The sequence below is a fragment of the Lasioglossum baleicum genome, chromosome 8 (assembly GCF_051020765.1).
Source record: "Lasioglossum baleicum chromosome 8, iyLasBale1, whole genome shotgun sequence".
NCBI classification, from domain to species: domain Eukaryota; kingdom Metazoa; phylum Arthropoda; class Insecta; order Hymenoptera; family Halictidae; genus Lasioglossum; species Lasioglossum baleicum.
This window is the reverse complement of record NC_134936.1, coordinates 1194172-1219143: the sequence shown is the minus strand read 5'-3', so window position 1 is coordinate 1219143 and position 24972 is coordinate 1194172. Positions and strand designations below refer to the sequence as shown.

Genomic DNA, 24972 nt, shown 5'->3' with positions numbered 1-24972 from the left:
CTCAGCAATACGGACTCTTGTCACGGCGACAATAGACACACCGATTTTATTATAGGGACCCCAGATAACGCTCTGTGGATAGTTTCAAGTCAATACAAGAGTAGTTATAGGTTGAGCATGGTTTAATTAGTTAATTCATTTCTTTTGTTCTAGTTGGTAGGACACACGATTGTGCATTTTTCCTGAATTTTTGGCTGCGAAGTCGATTTTTAATAAATTCTGAATCTTGAAAACTCTAATTATATACACGAACAAGATACCATAAGATAACACAATTGTAGGATTTAAGTCGTCAATAGAATAGTGCGATCGCAAACACGAAATAATTCAAGACGTAATTTGAAATATTACGAATACAATTAATGAATTATCCCGTCTGAATCTTCGTCTGAGATAGCACACGTCTTTTCATTTTCGTACGTCGAACCAGAATGACAAAGAAATCGCATATTGCAAATATGAATAACGAAATCGATAAACATAATAACAAATATCGAATCGTCTCGTCGCGTCGTTACAGTTACTAACGACGTGACATTTGACGGAATTCTCGCCGCTCAGAGATGACATCTCCTTACATAATTTATTAAACAATGCCTACCCTATAACTACCCTTCTGGTAGGTACCCTTATGGAGTATCTCTGTGCATAGAAATTAGTTTCCCTTACGTATTTACATTATTTATAGTACTAAACGCTTGGTAGTACTACACAAACAATTCATTAAATTTAAAAATGTATATTAAAAATCAATTATAATTTATACACGATGAGAATGAGATTAAACTGCCCGAAATTGTTGGTCTGGGTCCGAAATCGCAATTGTATATGTATATCCGACAGTATCGGACTACCCGAGCCACAGTGGGGTATTTCGCTGAAAAACTGGAATAAAATATTGTAGCGTTATTTATGGGCTCATGGTCATAAATAAGTAGGTCGTTGGATTCGTCTTGACGCCAGCTATAAGATTATGAAATGAAAAATGTACTTTAACATTTAAACAATCAAAATACTTCTTATTTTTTATCGAAAAAAATTTTTTCCGAAATTTTAAATATAGAATTTTGTACATGTCTAAATACTGTTCAATTTTTATTTCAAACATTTTGTCGTTAGGTTATCCGAACTCTTGAAAAGTAGTGATATCTGAATGCTTTGATTACGATGTACAGAGTTCAGATAGGTGTACAGGGCACTCACCGATTTTATTCTGTTATCATCAAAATTAATATTTTTATTAATATTTGAACATTACCAATCATTCTGTAAGTTTCTTTTCGATTTTGAAACTAAAGTCGCCACTTTCGAGGCTCATTTCTACTTAAACTAGAGGGTTATTGTTGCTCGCTCGCTTCGCTCGCTCGCAAAGTAGGGTTGTTTTTGCTCGCTCGCTTCGCTCGCTCCAGGGTTCGATTCCCGGGTGTGGCATAAGGGTCTTTGCCCACTAGACGCCTCCTCTGCCTACCTGCGCCATCGCTCCGTCTCCGTTTTGGGTTTCTTCTGTGTATTTCAATGGGACTGCGCCTACTGTACCTGCGCCTGCAGGTATATAGCGCCATTGCAGGTATAGTAGTCGCAGTCCCATTGAAATACACAGAAGAAACCCAAAACGGGGACGGAGCGATGACGCAGGTAGGCAGAAGAGGCGTCTAGTGGGCAAAGACCTTAAATTTCCAAGGTGGTTTTTTCTCCTGCTACGGGCTCGGTACCTACTGTCGGGGTCATAGGGCAACCAATGGCAACAATTTCCCCTTTATCCAGGGAATCGGTGAACTGTTGGAAGCCCAAGTTGGCCATCCCGCCTCATAAGGGTACCCGCCGCTGCTCTATCTCCCCTGTTTGGGGGATAGAGTAAGGAAAAGGGGGTGGTCAGCCAACAAATGGTACCACTGTGGAAACTGGACACGGACCCTACTAAAAATGGAATCAAGAAACGCAAGCGGAATTAAGAAACCTTTAAGGGAAAGGCCCGGGTGGACGGAGCTAATAGCTGAACACCGACCAGAACCATACAATCAGCCATATTTTCTAGGATGTGTCAAGCCCACCGAAGAAGGAAGATCTCGATGAACCTGATATCAAAATCTCTCAGGAGACAGATTTCGGTGAAGTTGGTGAACCCTTCCTTCTCAACCCCATCGCGAAGTAGGTTCGGCAGGTGAAGACCGAATGGAATTGATATCTCGGCCCAGCCGTTTTTTCGATGAAGTCGGATTGGATCCGAAGTAGCAGTAACTTCTTCCCAATGGTCAAACAATACGCGGTCCTTTGCACTTTGAACTCCCAATAGACTCACAACACAGGCGGAGGAGAGGGTGTTGGCAGGTTTCTGGACTATCCAGAAACAGAGTAAGGACGGGCTTCAAAACTTGACGCATTCGACATGAAAATTATGGTGAAGTGGGGGGAGTCTGAAAGGGCAGGCGAGACACCCTGCAGGTCTGGAGGTGAGGGGACCCGACGTTCACACCGAGCCGTAAAACAGCTCAAAAAAAAACTGACAAATTAGGTAGCATGGCCCGTCTCATCAATGATGACCGACCCGTCTAGTAAGTCGACGACTCTGAAAATGGCCCGAGTCGAATAAAACAGAGGGGACGGCTGAAAAACGTGGATAACTGCAACCCGCAAAAGAGCCGAGTGCCGGCAGCACCAATTGTGAAACTGGTTGGATCCGGTGTGCCCTAAGGAAGCGAGGGGAATTGCCCTTCCTCGGCAATAACCCGCCACTACTACTACTACTACTACTAGTGGTACGCATGGCTAGTAGTACCTATAGCTATTAATGTTTTTTTTTATTTCGTGTGTGACTCTCCAAGACCCACACAAAGCACTTCCCCATTCGTTAGTTGCAGTATATTATTATCATTATTTTTAGTACGTTTTAATAAGATTATACGTTTTCAGGGAAATTCAATAGTTTTCAACTTATCAAAATGTTTGCTATATGGCGTCGCATTAAACCAACATGGTAGGCTCGTTGCTCGCTTGGTTCCTTGTTATAGCATACTAATGTTGCAAAATAAATTGTCTTAATTAGTTTTTCGCAAACGATACAACTCATCATTATCCGGGTTTGCAGTATTGATCTTGGTATTCTTCGATACTGTTAATTTAAATTGTCCCAAAATATATAAACCGCGCTCAATTTTGAAACTCTGCTCAGTGCTACATACAACATTTGTAAAGTTCGCCTTTCTGATTTTTTAAAATCCAAACATACTTTCTCGTATGTTTGTCCCTGACTTTTATGAATCGTAATCGCTTCAGCTGGAACCACTGGAAATTGACTACGTGTGATTTGATATTTTTCCTCACTCGTCATATTTACTTGATTCGATATTTTTATTATTGCTGTAAAATTTTGATCAATATTTGCATTTTTCATATAATCACGATAACGAGTTCTTACTTTCACTCCTACTCTGGCCAATTGAAAATCTAACCACAATATAGACGGAATTTTAGTATTTTCTTGAAAAGTAATAAATTTTAATATTGCGCATGTGTGTGTGTGTGCTCCATTAACCAATCCGTTTTCACCATCAATGTTATTAATAATTATCATATAGTTTATATTAATTTTCAATTTAATCTCAGTTAATAATTCGTTTTGAACTGATTGTTTTTTTAAAGATGGTAATATAAATTTTTTTTGTACTTTCATCGATATTCTTTGAAAATGTATTCTTGGGAGTAGAGATGATTTACTCACTCTTGCATTGGGATAATTTTCGATTATTATAATCGGAAACATTAGCGTAAGGTACAAAAAAAATTTTTTTTTTTAATTAAAAAATTGTTTTTTAATTTTAAAAAAGAATTTTTGGTGTAATTACGTTTGTTTCTTCGGTGGAAACTTTCCGTTCTCTCGTATAAATTGCATTGTTGAATGAACTCCTTTCGAAAAAAACTAAAAATCTAAAAAACTACTTGACCAATATGGACCAAAATCTAATCAGCTCTAAGTTACGACGGGGCACGTTGATTGCATCATTCATCATTCTGATCGCGTTGTTACTTTTTCAGAAAACGTTAACGAAAAATTTGATACCATAGAAACGGACATACATACGCACACACATATACACACACATACGAACATTTTGCTGAAAATAGTCTAAAATGACTGCAATGACCATGAAACGTAAAGATCTGCTAAAAAATCGATTTTCGATTTTCGGGGTCATTACAATAACTTCCCTATAAAATCGGGAAGTTAATTAGTTATAACTCTCCAATTCAGAACGATTCGGAACCAATTCTTTTTGGACTATGATCGTAAACCTTCATCGAATGTAATGGTACAAGAAAGAGTGCGGAATACAGCGCAATAGTTTACCACAATCGTCAATAAAGTTTTGAAATCGAAAAAAAACTTACAGAATAATTGGTAATGTTGGACTATTAATATCAATACTAATTTAGATGATAACAGAATGAAAGCTGTGAGGAGTTTGTACACCTATCTCAACTCAGTACATCGTAATCAAAGCATTCAGTTATCACTACTTTTCAAGAGTTCGGATAATCTGACGACAAAATGTTTGAAATAAAAGTTGAACAGTGTTTAGACATGTACAATATTCTATATTTAAAATTTCGACAAAAAATTTTTTTCGACAAAAAATAAGAAGTATTTTGATTTTTTAAACGTTAAAGTACATTTCTTATATCATAATCTTATAGCTAGCGTCAAGACGAATCCAACGACCTACTTATTTATGACCCTGAGCCCATAAATAACGCTACAATATTTTATTCCATTCTTTCAACGAAATACCCCACTGTGCGAGCGTTCATTTGTCACGGACGCCCGACCGAGACCGCCCGACTATTTCCGAGTCCGACCGAGTCCGATATCTCGGACGTCCGCACACCTCTACGGAAACTCTTAGAGCGCTCATCACGATTCTTCTTAAAACTAAAAGAACGCTCTTTCAGATGGCACCAAAATCGGGAAGGAATTCGAATCCAGTCAGAAGTTATGATCGTAGAAAAAAAAATGAAGGAACTTATTTGCACACCTAATATTTCATGTGTTTACTGTTCGTAGGAATATAGAAAATATTGATTCTAAGTTTAGTAAACACCAATAGAAGAAAAATATCACTGCGTTTAATCAAGTGACGCAGACTCTGTAGTTACTTTTACTACTGCGTAAACCTAGTGTTAAAGTGACTGAAAATAGGGCTACAGCCAATTGTTTACGTTGCATAGGTCCCTCCGAGGTGATAAACTATTACTTGCTGTCTCTCGCATCGGCGGACCTTCTCTGCGGTCTGCTGGTGGTTCCGCTCTCGGTGTATCCAGCGCTGCTTCGAAGATGGGTCTATGGGGACATCGTGTGTCGTCTCGTTGGTTATTTGGAAGTTACTCTCTGGGCGGTATCGGTGTACACTTTCATGTGGATCTCCGTGGATCGTTACTTAGCCATCAGGTACGTCCAAGTTTGATATCAATATTGTTTCAGTTTCATGGCTTCTACACGACCAACAATACACCGCATTCAAACAGTTTACAGACCCATGAATTCATTTGCCTAACTACTCAATGCGCCCGTATTATGAATCGATAGACAAAGTTGAGCCAGTTCCCATGAGGCAGTGGTCAATTTGCCCGAAAAAGTGGCGTAATTGAAAAGTTATGATTTCTGTGGCAAAAACATATTCGATCAAACTGCTTACTCAAATGTCTATCATTGTAATTATTCATATTTTGAATGTGGAAAATATTATATTTCCATTAACAATAATATAAAACATATATGTATAAAACGTTAACATAGTATTAATCAATATAATCATCCCCAAGTATTCCGAACTCTTTTCTGGTATGTCCTATCGTCATCTTCATCGTTAGAAATATTAAAAACTTTATTTCCAATGCTTTGTCACTGCTATTTGAATTTTTTTATAATTTTTACGTAGAAACACTTTATTGGTTTATATTTAGTAAACAGGCAGACGAATTTACCATTTTATCAATATTTTTCTTAAATATCATTAACTCTTATACAACATTTAATATACGCTCTAGTAATTCCTACAATAATCATATTCACGATTTTGATCGAATAGTTTCTATACCAGGGGTAATATTAGTAGAGTGTAGAGGAAGTGCAGCATATTTGGAATACCAGTTTGTTTAACCCTTTCGCGTCACGAATTATTTATTGCTGGAAAAAAAATCATGACTTTGCTGAGCAATTCTTTGAAAATATAAATGTTTAATATATTACTAAATTTAATAAATTTTTAAATTCTTTCGGTGCAAAACGGTTTGATCGTTTATTACGAATTATAAAACAATTTTGCTAAATGTCAAATAAAATCAACGTTTCGATCCTAATTTGGATCTTTCTCAAGATTTATTTGAATCGCGTTGGGGAAAATTTCCCCAAAGCAAACGTAATATAATTCGTAATAAACGATCGAACCGTTGCGCCGAAATGTATTTAAAAATTTATTAACAGCAAATACGATCGATAGAAGAAACATAATTACTAAATTTATTTAGTATGTCCTTATACAGGGTGTCCCAGCTAACTTGACCACCTTGAATATCTTTGTTGTTTTTATAGATACGTCAAATGTCTGAAGGACAAAGTTGAATGGTAAAATGGGGTTCATAAGATACCAACAAAATTTTTTTTAATGTAATTTTTTTATGAAATTTCAAGGTCACCCTCATTTTTTTAAATGGAATAAGGTATTTTCTAATACATCAATCGATGCAGCTGGACATTCGTTATAAAAAAGTACTAACCTATGTATGTCGAAAAGTTAGTAGTTCAGGAGATATTTCAATTTAAAAAACTCTAAAATACCATTACTGTCGTACTAAGACGTTACATAAGTAAGTAAACACTAATTTTAATATTTTAGAGTTTTTTAAATTGAAATATCTCCTGAACTACTAACTTTTCGACATATATAGGTTAGTACTATTTTATAACGAATGTCCAGCTGCATCGATTGATGTATTAAAAAATACCTCATTCCATTAAAAAAAATTAAGGTGACCTTGAAATCTCATAAAAAAATTCCATTAAAAAATATTTTGTTGGTATCTTATGAGCCCCATTTTACCATTCAACTTTGTCCTTCAGACATTTGACGTATCTTTAAAAACAACAAAGATATTCAAGGTGGTCAAGTTAGCTGGGACACCCTGTATGGGGACGCCAATGACCGAAAGGGTTAAGATGAATAAAAGTGTACAGCAAACGATGGAATCAAACAAAAATGTATAATATCATAGAGATTTTAATAAACTAGTATACTTGTTACAATGTCTTACAATTAGTAGTAAAGAAAAACAAAAAGTATCAGATACTCCGGTGTAAATGCAAAATTACATGAAGTACAAAATATTACAGAAAAATGTGATATGAAAAAATCAAATTGTACTCATTCAATGCATCCCTTAAAATGCCAAATACAGTAGTAATTCATTAAAATGTTTTTTTACACAACCAACAGATACCGAGTTATTGTACATAGTATAGTTCTTATTTACTCACAAAAATATATTTACGAATTACTATCTTTGTTTATCAAAGTAACTACTATAAATTATAGTATAGAAAAACAATTTACATATATATTCATTGAAAATCTATGAAATTTTTATCATACTTTCTTACATAATTACACATAGCTTAAGCTCTGGTTTACATAAAATACCACAAATTATTCGAATCTTTTTGAGAAAGGTGTGAAAATTGGGAAAAGCCCTTTACGACATCATGACATCCAAATCGCGATAAATCTGTAGTATTGATTACAGGAGATTGATACAAGGGTAGTTATACCCTAATACCGGAAAAGGTAGTAACGAATAACTTTTAACTCAAAAATATATGGGCTAAAATCACCTTAGGAAACCAGAAACTTTAAACTTATTTTTATATGTATAATCCTGTAGATTATCACGAGAAAATGCCGGAAATCCAATTTTTAATCATAGGAATCCGCTGGTTCAAAAGTTGTGTGTGTTTAAAATTCAGCGATTTTTGCCGTTTTTGACAGGTAAGGGCGCCTTCATGTTGGTATCTAGAAGCCGCTACGATGGCAACACAAGCACGCGGTGATGTCGATAATGTAAAGCGACTACCTTTGAGATGTACGGGGTGTAAAGAAAAAAGAAATGTTCGGTCTTGGCTAGCATAGGCGTATTCTACAGGGTGTCCCAAAATTCCTTCAACAGCCGGAAATGGGAGCTTCCTCAGATCATTTGAAGCAACATTTTCCTTTGCAAAAATGTTATCCGCGGCTTTGTTTAGGAGTTATTAACGAAAAATACGGACCAATCAGAGCGCGACCTAGACGCGAGTTGGCACAGTCTGCCCGGCGCGCCAACTGTCAATTGTCAAAAATCGCTGAATTTTAAACACACAACATTTGAACCAGCGGATTCCTAAGATACAACTTGGATTTCCGGCATTTTCTCGTGAAAATCTACAGGATTATATAAAAATAAGTTAAAAATTTCTGGTTTCCTCAGGTGAAGTGTAACCGAGATATGAATTTTACAGTACATCTCTACAGTACATCGCTATTCACATTAACACAATTCACAAACTGATTTCACTTGCTCTTTGGTAATTATAAATGACATCTTTAATTACAGGTGATTTGTTGAACTATTCACACAATGAAGTCATAACATTCTAAAAATTACTTTACAATATTACACAAGGTGTCAGATTTTCACAATGTGTTACATATTAAACGATATTTAAAGCAATTACGAAAATGTAAGAAAAGAAAAATTATAATTAATGCACACTATCTACGGTATCGCTCACAATTAATCGAACGGTTATAAACATTCCGAAGACAAAATATTATTACGCTTAAAAATAGAACTATTCCATGTTATCGCCATTTCCGATAACCATTTATAGTCTTGATTGCAATATTGTGTAGCACTTAAAAATTCTTAAATAATATTTTCTTTTTTGGGCTCGGACTCTGAAACGCTAAAACCAAATTTCAAATCTATTTCTCTGCATTAGTTATTGAAAAAAACATTATAATAAAACTGTTCTGCTTTTAATTGCTTTCTACGGAACTTTTATTATGAAAATTTTTCTATTTTTCTATTCTACACGGATCGCTTTATGTTGAACTGTTAATCTCGAATGTTGAACCCGAATAATCGAGGTTTCACTGAATCGTCAATCGAACAAGGAAAATGTCACAAACATGTTGGTAAAAGAAAAGTCACAAAAAACAAAACAGTTTTGTTATTAAATTAATATTATTCCACCTATTAATCCTATATCGTGTTACATTTCTCGACGATCGTGCTTCCGAGTGTATAATTCAGTGAGGATAAAATGACAAGCATCCTGCACATTTCTTTCACGTCCATAGATCGAGAGATTATTATACCGTGTTTTAATCATGAATTTTCTTGCATTTAGTATGCGAGTAGCTATCGTTCGAATCATTATGAGCGTTACCGCATACAAAGGACCATTAAACACTCTTCTGAACATATTATTTGAACATTGAAATCTAGAGGTGTGCGGGTACCCAAAATTTCGGGTTCGTGCCGGGTTGGGAAATTTGCTCGATCCCGACATTTTATAAAGTTCTGTTATCCGAAATAATAGTCGGGTCAGGTCGGGTCGGGATACCGAAAATTTGCAATATCAGGGAACCCGAAGCCGCAGCCGAGTCAAGTTTGTCTCGAGCGAATCAAAAAGTAAAGTAATTATGCTTCCTGAATTCGAATTGAAACTAAAAGTTGTAATATTATTTCACACAACACATTGTCAAGTATTTTTCTTCCTGCAGATTATCATATCTGACTATACAGTAAAGTCGCCATCTAGCTCCCTGAGGATCTCCGGGATCACTGTTCCTTCACCTACCCGTTCCACTGGGGGTCATCCCCGCGAGAGGACAAGAAGCTCGAGCTGCCGCGCGGTCCTTTTCTACGTTCGGCATCCTTTGTACTATCGGCGCGGTCGACGCACTCATAAAATAATAGTTTCCCTACACGATCTCAGTCCCTGCTCGGAACATGCGATGGGAGCTAGATCGGGACTTTACTGTAGTAAGCAATATAAACATCATTTTGAATCTAAAAGGTAAAATACAAAGTTAGATTAAAAGGTCATTGGAGGGCCATAATCATGTAATTCCAAACTTTTGGGATCCTCAAACCTGACTCTACCCGACTGCAGCTTCGGGTATCCGAGTATTGCAATTTGTCGAGGTCTCGACCTGACCCAACTCGAGGATCACTGTTGCCATCGGCATCATCGGATCGTGGAAATTGAGGGGAATACAGTTATCTCTCTGACATTACCGGATTAGTCACGTGACATGGTGACACATGCGTGATCTTAAACCATATAATTTATATTGTAGACTCGGCTTCGGACTTAGACCTACCAGAGGCGCCTTTTAAATTTTTATTACAGGTACAGATGAAAAATTTAAAAATCGTGACCTTTACTATTTCCTTCGCAATTGCGACCAATAACAATTTTTAGAAAAAATTATGTACACATTAGCTAGTAAACTAATCCTTCTAACGTCTGAAAAGAAACTCAAGCTGTTGGGTCCAATTTTGAAAAAGTAATTCGTTTTTTTAATGTGTACGAATACTTTGTACACCGACTGTATATGTATTTGTTCATTTCCGAAAATATGTTATAAAATAAATGAGATTAATAAGAAATTTTCTAGATTTAAATTTCTCGAGAAATACTGTAATTTCTCGAGAAATGAGAAATAACCAATTATAAAATTTCTCGAGAAATTCTCGAGAAGGAACACTACCTACTATTTCTTTGTGAGCTCGGCTTTACTATGTATACCTATGGCCAGAGTGAGACCCCGTTTTGTTTCTGATCTTCACAACGTGTTTACAAAAACAGACGCCGCGCCGCGCCGGAGCAGGTTTACGTTGACATGGGGCGTGCACGAATACGGGAAATTCAATTCAGTACTAACAATAGTTTTTTGCAATTATCTCGGAAACTAAGTCCGAGTGCCGGGTAGATCAAGTTCAAGGTCATTCGAGGTGTCTCCCCTAAACGTAATGTTTACCATACACTTGTATACTTTGCTTTTATATCACTATCTACCATTTTGAATTATCGTGACTTGTGGACACCAGATACTCCGTTATCATGGAACACTGCGTCTTATGCATATCCTATGCCGGGTCTATAAGTATACATATATGGTCTAAGTGCGCGACAGAGACGAAAGACGTCATGTGCCCCGGGCAGTGCCGGAAGGGTAGAGTGGGATACAAGTCTTAATCAGGCAACACTGGACTGGGTGCCCGAAATTTTGGGTTCGGGATTCCGACAGTTTGCTATGTTCGGGTACTCGAAGCTACAATCGGATGAAGTAAAGTTTCAGGATCTCAAAAATTTGTGATCACCAGACTGCGGATCTTTATGCAAAATAGAAATATTTGGCACTGGCTTTTGCTCGCGGCTTCGCTCACACAGGAAACCGTTTAATGCCCTCGGAAATTGATAGTGTTTCTCCATAAAACCTTTTAACCCCCCATTCACACCTATAGAGTTTTACTTTTATGTCACGTCGCCATCTTAGATTTCAAAACCCCTTTTCACCCCCTTAGGGGTTGAATTTTTTAAAATGCCGAAATAAGTGTTTGATTAATTATATCAAACAGCATTAAGACCAAGTTTCAAGCAAATCCAATCACAAATAAAATATTCCTCATACAAACGTTGCAACCCCTTCTCGCCCCTTAGGGGTTGAATTTCGAATTTCTTATTCCTTGTATAGATCACAAAGGAAACCTCTGTGCAAAATTTCAGCTTTCTAGGTCCAAGGGTTTAGCCTGGGATTTGATGAGTCAGTGAGTCAGGACTTTCTTTTTTTTATATATGTATATAGATTAATTGTGGGAAGCAGGCTTGCCATATTCCGCGCGGTACCAGGCCCCTTACCGCTGCGCCCCTCGCCCATCTGCTGGGCTAAGCCCGCCTGGCTTGCCCCACTCCTCGCCAGTGGGAGCATCTGCTTAGCCCAGCAGATGGGCGAGGGGCGCAGAGGTAAGGGGCCTGGTACCGCCCGGAATATGGCAAGCCTGGTGGGAAGTAGGAATAAAAATTTATTTCATTCCTTAACGACTTTGTTACATTCAAAGTAACATTGCAACATTCTTGAAAATCCTAAATCTGTTACTGTTTTATATTTTACCCAACCAATCTCCTCATAAATGCATAAAGATCCGCAGTCACGTGAGTATGATACTTTTCCATGAGCTCTCAATCTCATTTTACGTTTTAAAATTTCGATTAGTCAAACCTTGCGAACTTTGGGGATCCTGACCCGGCGTGAAGATCGGATACCCGACACCTCTATTGAATTCTCACTGACTAACACATTGTTGAACCAATTGTTACTGCTATAATCGAGCGATTCCGTTCCGCAGAAAACCATTGCGATACGAGACCGTGCAAACGAAAACCCGATGTCAGTGTTGGATGGTCTTCACGTGGATCAGTGTGGCGATGATGTGCTGCCCACCCCTGTTAGGTTTCCAAAAGCCGATTTTCGATCGGGAGGCGTTCATCTGTATGCTCGACTGGGGCAACATGGCTGCATACACCATCACACTATCGATTCTCGTACTAGGCCCGTCGGTCATCACCATCGTCTACACCTATTGCTACATCTTCACAATGATGAGGCGACTGCGGTCCGGTGTACTGATTCACGACAAGGAGTACGCGACTGCGCTCTCGGAAAACCTGAGCAATCCGAGTCACATCATGTCCTTTGTTCTGGTGATGGTTTTTTGGGTCTCATGGGCACCGTACGCCGGTCTACGGATATACGCTGTCGTTAATGGACCGCCTCAGGTAAACTCGGCTTGCTCCGGCTGTTTTTCATTTACAGTTGACCAGAAAAGTACTCTGCCACCTTACGCACGCTGGCAAACGAAGCACGCGTAGAATTGCAGCCTCGCAAATATAACAGCAAATCGACATCTATTTTTCATGGAATCGGTTTGTTTCACATATAAAACCGTCTATAGTGAAACGAACGGACAAACGTCCGTCGAAAATCGATTTTGGTTTGTTATTTGCGAATCTGTGGTTTCATGTGAAATTCGTTGAATGTCTTAGCTGGTTGAATACTTTTCTGACCAACCGTATTTTGAGCACTGTAAAATTCCTTTAACCCCTTCGGTGCTAAGCAACATTCAGCGAACAAGTGTTCCTCCGTTGTGTGGTTAGAAATGACGACATGCACATATGCTCCTCGGAAGTACTTATCCGAAACATTCTCGAGCGACATTTCATTCATTCTCGTTGTACATTCACACTCGTTCGAATGCATTCCATGAGCAATTTCATTTTTGAAGTAAGCTTATCCATGTACAGCACGATCAAAACGAAATCAGACATCTCATAGTATCGAATTGCATCAATTGTCATCCGAGGAGCGTATGTAGGATCCAAATTATTCTGTTGCATCATATAACGCAGCCAATACGGCACCAATCAGTCAGAAGTATTTAGCATCAAAAGGGTTAATGGAAAATCGTACGAAAAAAACAATTACTTCGTATAAATGAGGTAATACTTAAGTGACCAGAGGATGAGAGAAGGTAATACAACGAAACGGTAAATACATTATTGATCAATCTGCGCTTGGTGAACGCAGGGTCCATTCGGTGTCATCGTCATATATTATCAACTATAGAATGTTATTAAAAAATGCACAAATGAAAGAAGTTTATATCAGGTGTATAAAGAAGTTTCAGTCTTTTTCAATCGTTTATGCATAATGACTTATAACTACAGGTTCTGCACACCAAAGTCGCCCTTCTGCAGAGTATGCAGGGTGTCCCAAAAATGTTGTACTTCCTTAATAGGGGTGATTTCCGAGCTCATTTTAAGTAACTTTTTCCTTTGCGAACATATTCTCCATGGCTTTGTTAAGGAGTTCCAGTAAAGATGCGATATTTTTACAACGGTCTGTGTTTTGCACGGAGACATATCGTGTAGAGCAGGCATGTACAACTCGTAGCTCCAAGAGCGGCTCTTGAGCGGATCGTGAGCGGCTCGTGAGCGGCTCGTGTTGCAGTTCTCCCCACCCTACGTGTGACAGCCAGCTCGCGACCAGCTCACGAGCAGGGTTGCCAGATGTACGGCGTACCCGGCCCCTTACGTTTCCGTCTCTCGCCATCAAGCTGCGTTAAGCCTGCCTTCGCTTGCCCCACTCTTACCACTACCGCTGCCGCGTACCGCGTGGAGCATGCTACCGAGTGGCGCAGAAAACACCGTACGCTTATACAAGCTGATTTGCTTCGGAAAGGTAGGCTATACTGCTATAATGAAATCAATTTATTCGTGTATTGCTAAATAAACACAAATTAAGGTTTGAAAAATGTGTATTTGCGACCTGCTAATTACAATCACTGCTATTGTTTTCGATAGCATTCTATTCTACCTAACGGTAGGCTATACTGCTATAACAAATTTATAAAATAAATTTAAAATAAATTTATTCTTGTATATTGTTAAATAAACACAAATTAAGTTTTAAAAAATGTATATTTGCGACCTGCTAATTATAATCATCGCTTTCGCTGGTAAATTCGCTTTCGCTTTCTATAATTAAATTTGCAAATTCTTGCGGTATACTTTCTTTTTTGTACATATCGCTATTAAAATTTTGTACAAAATCGTCGCTTATAATATAATCGCTACATTGTATATTGTTATATACACGAATAAATTTATTTCGTTATTGCAGTATAGCCTACCTTTAGGTAGAATAGAATACTAGCGAAAGCAATAGCAGTGATTGTAATTAGCAGGTCGCAAATATACATTTTTCAAACCTTAATTTGTGTTTATTTAACAATACACGAATAAATTTATTTCATTATAGCAGTATATATAGCCTACCTTTCCGAAGCAAATCAGCTTGTATAAGCGTACGGTGTTTTCTGCGCCACTCGGTAGCATGCTCCACGCGGTACGCGGCAGCGGCAGCGGTAAGAGTGGGGGAAGCGAGGGCAGGCTTAACGCAGTTTGTTGGCGAGGGACGGAAACGTAAGGGGCCGCATCTGGCAACCCTGCTCACGAGCAGTGTCGCCAGGTCTTCAGCAATCGAGGGGAATCAAGTACCCCCTCTCTGATGACCAGTCCAGTCTACGGCACGGGCACCGTGGTCTACGGTCTTACAATTAGTGGGGGACGTTGGACTGTGCGCATGGTGCTGGAATGGGATAGTGGAAGGGGAAAACGAGGAGAGTAACTGCTCACGAGCCGAGTCGCGAGCTCCCGCTCCCAAATCGTCCAGTTCTGCATGCCTGGTGCAGTGTTCGGATATGGCGCATCTTTTCTCGCGCATGCGCGGCGATTTCAGCCTCAATAAACTAAGATCCTCGACAAAATGGGGTACCTTGAGCACCCCGCAGAATTAAAAAAAGTTGGTATGATTTTATTCTGAAAAATGAATGAATAACAAGTGTATTTGTATATATTTTGTAACTCGTAGAACACGTTCATGGAGTTTTTCTGTCCGGAACAGATTGTTTCGGTATATTCTCGCCTATATAACTGCCTCCCGCATGCGCGAGAAAAGATGCACCATATCGGAACACTGTCCTGGTGTAGAGACATTTTTTTATGACTGCGTCTACCGCGCCGTCCGCGCCCGAGCCGAGAGTACAAACGAAAGCAGAACGTAGAAAAGGACAGCATGTAAATAGGGATCAGGCGCCCGAAGCATATCGGTGTGAACCACTACTAATCGAATTACAAGACTTCTTTATTTTTCATTATTTTTTTATGGGACTTTCACCAACTTATTTCTGGCATTTTTCTGATTAAAATGACACCAAACAAGATACAATTTGGCCCATATTTACTGTACATGTTAAGCATAACGTAGTTACTCCATACCGTCAATTAAACGACTAAATACAATTGAAATTATATCGTGTTTAGTGTCATTTCAATCAGACAAATGCCAGAAATAAGTTAGTGAAAGTCACATAAAGAAATAAGTGATAATAAAATTTGCCTTTGAACTGTGCTGGCGACGCACACTGGTTCACGCGCTCGATCTAGCTGTTCATTTGGTAAAAAAGCAACTTGCCCAAATCGATGTTTATTGAATGTCCATTATTGCTTCCTAAATATCCATGACATTCGAAAACAATGAAATTAATGAGATTTATTAAAAATTGTAATTAGAACAAGCATTTAAAAATCAACATTTTATGAATCCTATTTGCCACCGAAAAAATGACCTCTTTTTTTATTGATACCCTGGAGAATCTATTTAATATTGTGTGTCCATTTTTGTTGCAAATGAATAGTGTTTGTCTATATTTAGAGTATATCTTTTGTACTAAGATTTAATATTTGTAATTTATTGAGATAACAATGCTCAATAAACTGAAGAGAATCTTCAAAGTTTTCAATATTTGGTAAAGGATATCTTTCGAGTCCCTCGTCGTCTCTCATTGTATCAAAGTGAATTGTTTTATCAGCATTCTTTTCTCTATGACATCACGCAAGAATCACATCCCATTCGGCCCCGGTACACAAGTTATTATTGTTTAAAGAGTATGTATCGCCTGAATTGCGGCCGAACCTCTGACATTTTGATGATGCAGTCGAACAATTAATATTGTATGTATGTATTTATTCCTGTTCCCTTTAGGGTTACAGGGAGAACCCGATCCCTCTACAATTAATTTATTTACAATTTCTTTTTATCTATAATATATACGTGCACACTCAGTTTTTTCCTTTCTTTCACTCGCACATTCACACTCTCTCTCTCACTCACTCTCCCTCTCTTCTCCTTCTCATTCTTCTTTTTTGTCCATGTACTTTTCTTTTCTTTTCCTCTCTTTATTCTTCACTTCTTCCTTCCTGGATTTCTCTCCTATCCCTATCCAATCTCTTCATCCACTCTTCTCCCCTTCCGTCTACAGCTAATATTTCCTTCACTTTTTCTTGCAACCCTGCATCCTTGTTCTCTTCTCTTCTACATCTCTCCAGCACGTGCCCCCATGTCTCCTCTTCGTAACCGCATCTTCTACAGCATCTTCTTTCCTCTTCTTCCTCCCAGTACTTTCCCCCTCTCATTTCATTTCCTAATCTGTATCTAGCAATTCTTCTCCATTTCTCTTCTTTTTTTTTTTCTTTCTCTAGATATTCCGGCGTGCCCTTCACTCTTATTTCTTTGTACCATATATTGTATCTTGATTCTCTCACACTTTTCCAGTTCTCCTCTTTCTCTATCCCCTTCTCTCTTCTTACTATCTTTTCCCATTCCTCCTCTCTCCTATCTTTATCTTCTTTTTCTACCATTTTTCTATTCCCTCTCTCATCTATGTATTTCTTTCTTCCTTCTTCCCATTTGGACAGTTTCATTCCCTTTCTGACTCTCTCTTCCATCTCTTTCAGACATTGTCTTGCCCATTCACTTCCTCTCCCTTCTCTTAGTCTCTCTTCGAATTTCCATGCTCTCCCCGCCCCCCTCGCTCTCAATTTCTCTCTTTTTGTTTCTTCTCTCACCATGTATCCTGGCGTCACCTACTCTACTCCAAGCACCCATCTAGCATATCTTTCTTGCATAGCCTCTACTCTCTTCCATTCCTCCCATCCCCATATTTCTACTCCATATGCTATTACTGGCCATACCAATGCATCGAAGAACCACATCCTTCTCTTGTAATTGTCTTTGAAGTATTTCTTTCCTATTCCCCACACACTCCGCATTACTCCCCCTCCCTTTCTCGTTCTTTCATCTATTTGCCTTTCCTGTCCTCCGTTCTTCTTAAATATGTAGCCCAGATATTTTATTTCCTCTACCTCTTCCACTTCTCCGTCCCCCCATCTCCACGTCTTTTTTCCTGTTTTCTTCTCTCGAATCTCACCACTTTCGTCTTTTCTCTATGTACTTCCAGCCCTTTCTCTCTTATATAGCTCCTAAATTCTTCTATCATTAGTTTCATTCCGCTCTCATTCTTTGCTAGCAGCACCAGGTCATCTGCATACTGCAGCGTGTATATCTTTTTTCCTCTTATCTACACCCCCTTTGCCTCTCTTCTTCATCCTCTCTTCTAGGTCCGCCATGAACAGTATAAATAGTTTCGCGCTTAGCGGGCACCCTTGCCTTACTCCTCTTCCTACCCAGAACTTCTCTCCCGTCTCTCCTCCTACTCTTACTCTGGCTGTCGTTTCTCTATACACTTCGTTTATTCTTTCCCTTAGTCCTTCGTTGACTCCTCTTTCCTCTAATGCTTCCCATAGTTTTCCTCTGTTCACGCTGTCGAACGCTGCCTTTAAGTCTATAAAGCATCCTATCATTTTTCCTTTCTTTTTTGCGAGCTCCCTGTTTATCACGTAATTTAAAACATATATATTGTCTACTGTTCCCTTCTCTTTCCTGAATCCCGTCTGATTCTCCGGCACCATTTCTTTAATTTCTGCCTCTTTTTCCAGTCTCTCCTCTAATATTACCGTGTACATCTTGTACAGCGTGTTTAACAACGTTACCCCTCTGTAACAGTCCACTTTCTTTCCATCTCCTTTCTTCTTTATATATATATATACATATATGTATATATATGTATATATATATATAGGTATTATTATCCCCGTTTTCCCCATTCCTCTGGCCATCCTCCTCCGTTCCATATCTCATTGCATATGTTCCATGCTTCCTTCTTCACACTCTCTCACTTTTCATACCTCGTTTTCTATCCCGTCTTCTCCTGCTGCTTTTCCTACTTTTAATTTTCTGATTACTCTCTCTAACTCCTCCATTTTTATCTCTTCTTCTCCCTCTTCTCTCTTCTTCCTTTTGCCACCTTCTACCACTTTTGTTTCAACTCCTCCTAGCAATCCCATAAAGTAATCCTTCCATTCTTCTTTTTCTATTTCGCTCTCTGTTCCTTTTCCCTTCCCTCCTCTCATTCTCCTTAGAAAATCCCATACTCTTCCTTCTGTGTTCGCTTTCCCTGCTTCCTGCAATATCTTCTCTCTTTCTTGCTCCTTTTTCTCTTCGCATAGTTTCTTGTATATTCGCTCTTCATTATTCTATATACCTCCCCTTCTTCTTCCTCTCTTTTCCATCTCCTTAGTACCTTTCTTAATTCTTTCTTTCTCTCTATGCACTCTTTGTCCCACCATCCTTTCCTTTTCTGCTCTTTCTTGCCCTCTTCGCTTCTTGTCTCTTTCTTAATTTCGTTGCACATCCTTTCTAACTCCTTTAGTGTTTCCCCTATACTTTCCCCTGTTACTTCTATTCCTTCTGATCTAATTCTAAATTTTTCTTTTACTTCTCTCTTCCATTCTACTTTTGGTACGCCCTTCTTTTGCTTTTTTCTTTCCCCTCCGTCCGCTCCTTTCCTTCCTTTCTTCATTATTATTACTATTGGCAGGTGGTCTGAATCTACCCTTTCTTCTATCACCATCCTTTCTATACCTTCCCTCTGTCTGGCAGTCTCTGACTGCCCATTGTTTTTTCCATGTGTATCCTCTTGGTAATCTTCTTTTGATTTTTTTCCCACATCTTTTCTTCCACCCACGTCTCCACTAGCACCATTGCGTCCCATTGCTCTAGGTCTTTCCAAAATCCATCGTCCTTCCCTAACATTCCTGCCACATTCCAGAATCCAATTTTTGTCTTTGTTTCCCTCCCCGTTTTCAGTACTTTCTCCCTCTCATCCCACTTCCACATGTTCCCATCTATCCATAGTTTCATGTATCTCATCTTTACCATTTTCCCTTTTCCTCTTTCCTTCTCCATTATCTTCTTTATCCTCCATTGCACGCTCCTCTCTTCGAAAGTGAGGTCATCTTCTATCCTTTCTTTTCTTCCTGGTAACCTCTTCGTTTCTGTCATTACTCTTCTTTTTTGCTCTTCTGTCGCGAGTTTCACTACTGCCCATTCTCCTTTACCTACACCCTTTCTGCCGCCTTTCTTTACTTCTTCTATTTCAACCTTTTCACCTATCACTTCTAATATCTTCTTCACTTCTTCCTGTCGATCTCCTCCATCTTCTATCTCTAGACCTTTTATGATTATGTTCCTTCTCCTTTTCTCTCTTTCTTCTTTTCCCATTTCATCTCTACTTCTTTCAGTCTTCTTTCCATTTCTCCGTTTCCACTTTCGACTTGTACCCTGCTTTTCTTCTTTTCTAACTCCTCTAGTCTTTTATCTATTCTGTCTTCTATCTTCCCTTCCAGCTCTATCTTTTTTACTCTCTCTTCTATCTCTCTCCATGCTTTTTTGTCTCTCTCTCTCTTTCTTTCTCCCAGTCTTCTTTCATTTCTTTCATCTCCCTCATCATTGCCTTCATCTCTTTCCATCCTTCACACATTTCATTTATCGTATTTATCGTTCCTTTTAGTGCCCCCTTTATTTCCTCCCTTATTACCTCCGTAATGTCGCCTTGCACTTCTATCCTTTCTTTGCCGGCCTCTCCCTTCACTTTCTCCGGCGATCTTCCTGTCTTTCGGCTCTTTCTGAACGGATCTTTTTCTTTTTCTTCCTTTCTATCATTCTCTCTCTCTTTTCTCTTCTTATCTAACCACTTTCCTATGCCATCTACTTTCGATAAGCTGTTGCTTCTTGTCCTTTCCTTCTCTCTTATCTTCATTAATTTTCTTGTCGCTTCCCTTCGCTCATCCTCGCTTAACTTTTTGTCCATTTCGTTTCCTGATCTGCTCGTCTGTCTTCTTTATCTTCTTTACCTGCTTTACTTTCTTCTGCCTTCTAGCTACCTTCTTTTCCTGCACGATGGCGCTCTTTCTACTGCTTCTGTTACCTCTTGTCTTTCTGTTTTCCTCACCTTCTCACTCACTGTGCTTCTAACCTCACTTTCTTCTTCTTCTTTTCACTCTCCACTCCTCTTTTCATCTTCTTCTCTGCCTTTCTTATCTCCACCTACTCTTCTACGCTCCCTCCAGCCACGGAGCCTCTTTCTCCACTTTTTCTTCCTTTCACTTTCTCAAAATCTCCACTTTATTATCCACTCACATAGAACGTGCCTTCTCTCTATATAACCGGAAACGGATCTCCGAACAATTAATATTGAAAGATGTTGAAGAAAAAAGTGATGACAATAGTGATTTGTCAATATAATATAACATAATGTCGATTGTTATTGTTGTTTATACAATAAAAATTATATTTTTGTTTTTTATAATTAATAATAATGTTTTGTGCGAAAAATGTTTTTCACACCGTTTTAAATAAAATATTTTTAATTATGTCTATAAAATCCATTACTTAAAAAATGATTGATTATTGCGTTTATTTAAAAGCTGATTTATCAGACACTTCCGATAATCTGAGAAAAACATGTTTTAAACAAAACTTAATCAACATTCAGCAGTCTACAAATTTCAATCCAAAAAATTAAAAAAGAAATTTTTAATGCATAAATAATTAAAGTCACCTCGAATTTTTAAAAGCCAATATGTATTTTTGACTTCATAATATTGTAGCTGATATCAAAACGAATCCAACGACCTAAATTACTATACCTTTAAACTTTCAAGTAGCGCTAAAATATTAATGAACAGCTAGATCGAGCGCGTGGACTAGTGTGCGACGGTGACTCTTCACGTCTCTTTCTTTCCCATACGCTGTCCTTCCTTGCGCCCGAAAATTTCATCGTCAATTAAACCATTAAATACAGTTGAAATTATATCGTGTTTGGTGTCATTTTAATAAAAGAAATGCCAGAAATAAATTGGTGAAAATCCCATAGAAAAATAAAGAAGTTTTGTAATTCGATTAGTAGTGGTTCACATCGATATACCTGAGCCGAGATCAATGATCGCCGCTCTGCGGCGCGGCGTTGGCCGGCAGTGGAGTGTGTAGGCACTGGATAAATTCTGGGTAGAAGGTTGCAGAAATATATCGCGACTTCACTGTATTAACGAAAACCATGGACCAATCAGAGCGCGGCTATAGTAGTGTGGCGTTAGTATTGATGGAGCCGGAATCCGTATGCTAACGCTGCGCTCCGATTGGTCCGTGTGTTTTCGTTAATAACTTCTTAATAAAGCCGCGCAGAATATGTTCCCAAGAGAAAAAGTTACTTCAAATGACCTCGGGAATGCTCCTTTCAAGGAAGTACAACATTTTTTGGTCACCCTATATTTGTCCTTTTGTGCGCAAACCCTTCTTCACCCTTCTGCAAATCAAATTCACTCGTTTCCAAATCAAGTTTTCCTACTTTGCTTCTTTAAATTATTCTAATAAAAATAAAATGTGTTGTACGAAAATAACAAACTTTTTTAATGTCCTCTAAACCTTATACAATCTAATCACGACGTGTATACTGTATACGTCAAAGAGAATTGGAAAAAGACTAGGTAAACTTGTCGCGAAACGTTACTTCCTCACGGACTTTGATGAAATTGAAATATGTTATAGATTTCGACATTCCGAACAACTTTTTCCTATACAAATAATAGGCGCGGTCACTTTTAGTTTTTAAAATATTTACAAAAAACTGTTAATTCGATTATAGCGAACTCTGCCATTATAAAAGAATTTTGATTAGGTCTGGATTAGGTTTGGTGTGGGGGCGGTTGCAGGGGGAGCGGCTCTCCGTCTCTCCCTCGCCCCAAAACACGTGTTCCGTCAATTAAAAAGGGTGAGTGTACGTAGTTTAAATATCTGGAAATGGAAGGTCGAGAGGCGGAATTTTTATTTTGACAACAATACAAGAATAGCTAGATGTTTCGACATAATGGCTGAAATTTTTTCAGTTTCTATTAATAATAATTGAGGTTAGACTGTGACTTGTGTAATCAGAAATTTTTGCCTTTCTCCTATGTAATTCAGTAGATTTGGGCGAGAAAATGCCAATAATCCAAGTTTCGATCCTAGAAGATCAATGGTGCAAATGTTATGAGTGTCAAAGTTGAACGATTTTCAGTGCTTTTGATAGGTACGAGTGCCGCCATTTTGCTATGTAGTGACGGTCGCGCGAGACATACCGAGCGCAGCCGCTAGGTGGCACCACAAGGTCGTGATGATGTCGATCATGTAGATCTCAGCCTAACAGCCGGCACTCTCCACTCTCCACCAGGCTTGCCATATTCCGCGCGTGCCAGGCCCCTTACCGCTGCGCCCCTCGCCCATCTGCTGGGCTAAGCCCGCCTGGCTTGCCCCACTCCTCGCCAGTGGGAGCATCTGCTTAGCCCAGCAGGTGGGCGAGGGGCGCAGCGGTAAGGGGCCTGGCACGCGCGGAATATGGCAAGCCTGCTCTCCACTACCTGACCTAACCAACCAAATTGAACTATACCTTCTCTTTGAAAGTCAGAACAAACTGTACATCTCAAAGATAACCGCTCTACATTATCGGCATCGGTATGCGGCGCGTGACACTCACTACATAGCAACTCTTACCTATCAAAAGCACTGAAAATCGCTCAACTTTGACAATCATAACTTTTGCACCATTGACGTCTATGATCAAAACTAGGATTTTTGGCATTTTTTCGCCAAAATCTACTGGATTACATAGGAAAATGGTAAACATTCCTGATTACTCAATATACACAGCAGCCATAATTGAAAATAATATGTAATAAAAAGTACAGTTATACTTTTTATATTAAACCTAACCCAGACTTAACTCAAACTTAAAAAGTACTTTTGCGAATATCTAATAAACTAAAAGAGACCGCCTATTATAGAGGGTGTTTCGTTTAAATAAGGACACCTAAATATCTCTTCAGGTTATTGTGATGCAAAAAATATTTGTTATGTACTGTGCATATCATCAATGGACCAAATATCTAGCAAGAATATGTTTTTCCAATGGTCATTTTTTCGGAGTTATCAAGGTCATCAATGTTTTTTGATACATAACTACATTTTTATTTTATTGCATCGGGTAACTGATCGAAAAATACATTCAGATATGTATAATAACATGACCATGAGCTTGATCTGAAGGTAAAACTTTAATTTTCGAAGATCAAGGTCATTTCAAGGTCATGTTATTATACATATCTGAATGTATTTTTCGATCAATTACCCGATGCAATACAATAAAAATGTAGATATGTATCAAAAAACATCGATGACCTTGATAACTCTGAAAAAAATGTCCTTTGGAAAAAAATATTCTTGCCAGATATTTGGTCCATTGACACCATGCACATTACGTAACAAATATTTTTTGCATCACAATAACCTGGAGAGATATTTAGGTGTCCTTATTTAAACGAAATACCCTGTATGTATCGGAAAAAGTTGTTTCCAACTATGACCTTGGCAACATATTTCAATATCATCAAAATCCGAGAGGTAGTAACGTTTCGACAAGTTTATCAAAGACAAAAACTTTTGCATACACAAATATTATAGTTGTGAACTAATATGAGATTTATTAACTATAAATTATATATTTATTAACTATTTATTAACTATATATTACTTACAGTAACTGTAGGATAACACATTCATATACCACCAATATATAATTTAATAAAATGTACCTAATTACTCTGTTTTCACGGATTACACGTTAAATGAACAAGTTACTAGTATTTCAAAAATAACGTAAATAGATTAGTATCGGGGTCCGAATGGACCTTGCATTTGTCAGTTGCCATAGTACTCGTCGCTTGAGGGCTAGGTTCATGTTACATATAAAGGATATCCCATTTCAAGTTTCACATTAAATTACCTTTCATCAGACTATTTTTCATTTTAAAAACATTTCAAACAGAATTTACTTTATTTCGAGGAGCATTTCAAGGTAATTTGAGATTTTGAAAAGATAGCTATTTTCACTTACAAAGGAACATATTCAAGTTACACTAGTTGTTTTTAACAAAACTTCTGTGAGTAGTCCTTAGAAAAATATTTGCCACGCATTTTTTCTTTTATTGGCCATGATCAACATTGAAGGGGTGAAAATTCGGAAATATATTTTTTAATTATGACT

The 24972-nt window shown here is 38.2% G+C and overlaps 1 protein-coding gene across 1 annotated transcript in view; it reads left to right on the top strand.

Moving 5' to 3' along the window:
• Nucleotides 1–24972, top strand: part of Dopecr (G-protein coupled receptor DopEcR) — a 50133-nt gene that overhangs the window by 7530 nt on the left and 17631 nt on the right. Inside the window, exons 2-3 of the mRNA XM_076428734.1 lie at nucleotides 5224–5443; nucleotides 12445–12874. Of these exons, the coding sequence (XP_076284849.1) occupies nucleotides 5224–5443; nucleotides 12445–12874 (650 nt within the window). The remainder of the gene's footprint in view (nucleotides 1–5223; nucleotides 5444–12444; nucleotides 12875–24972) is intronic.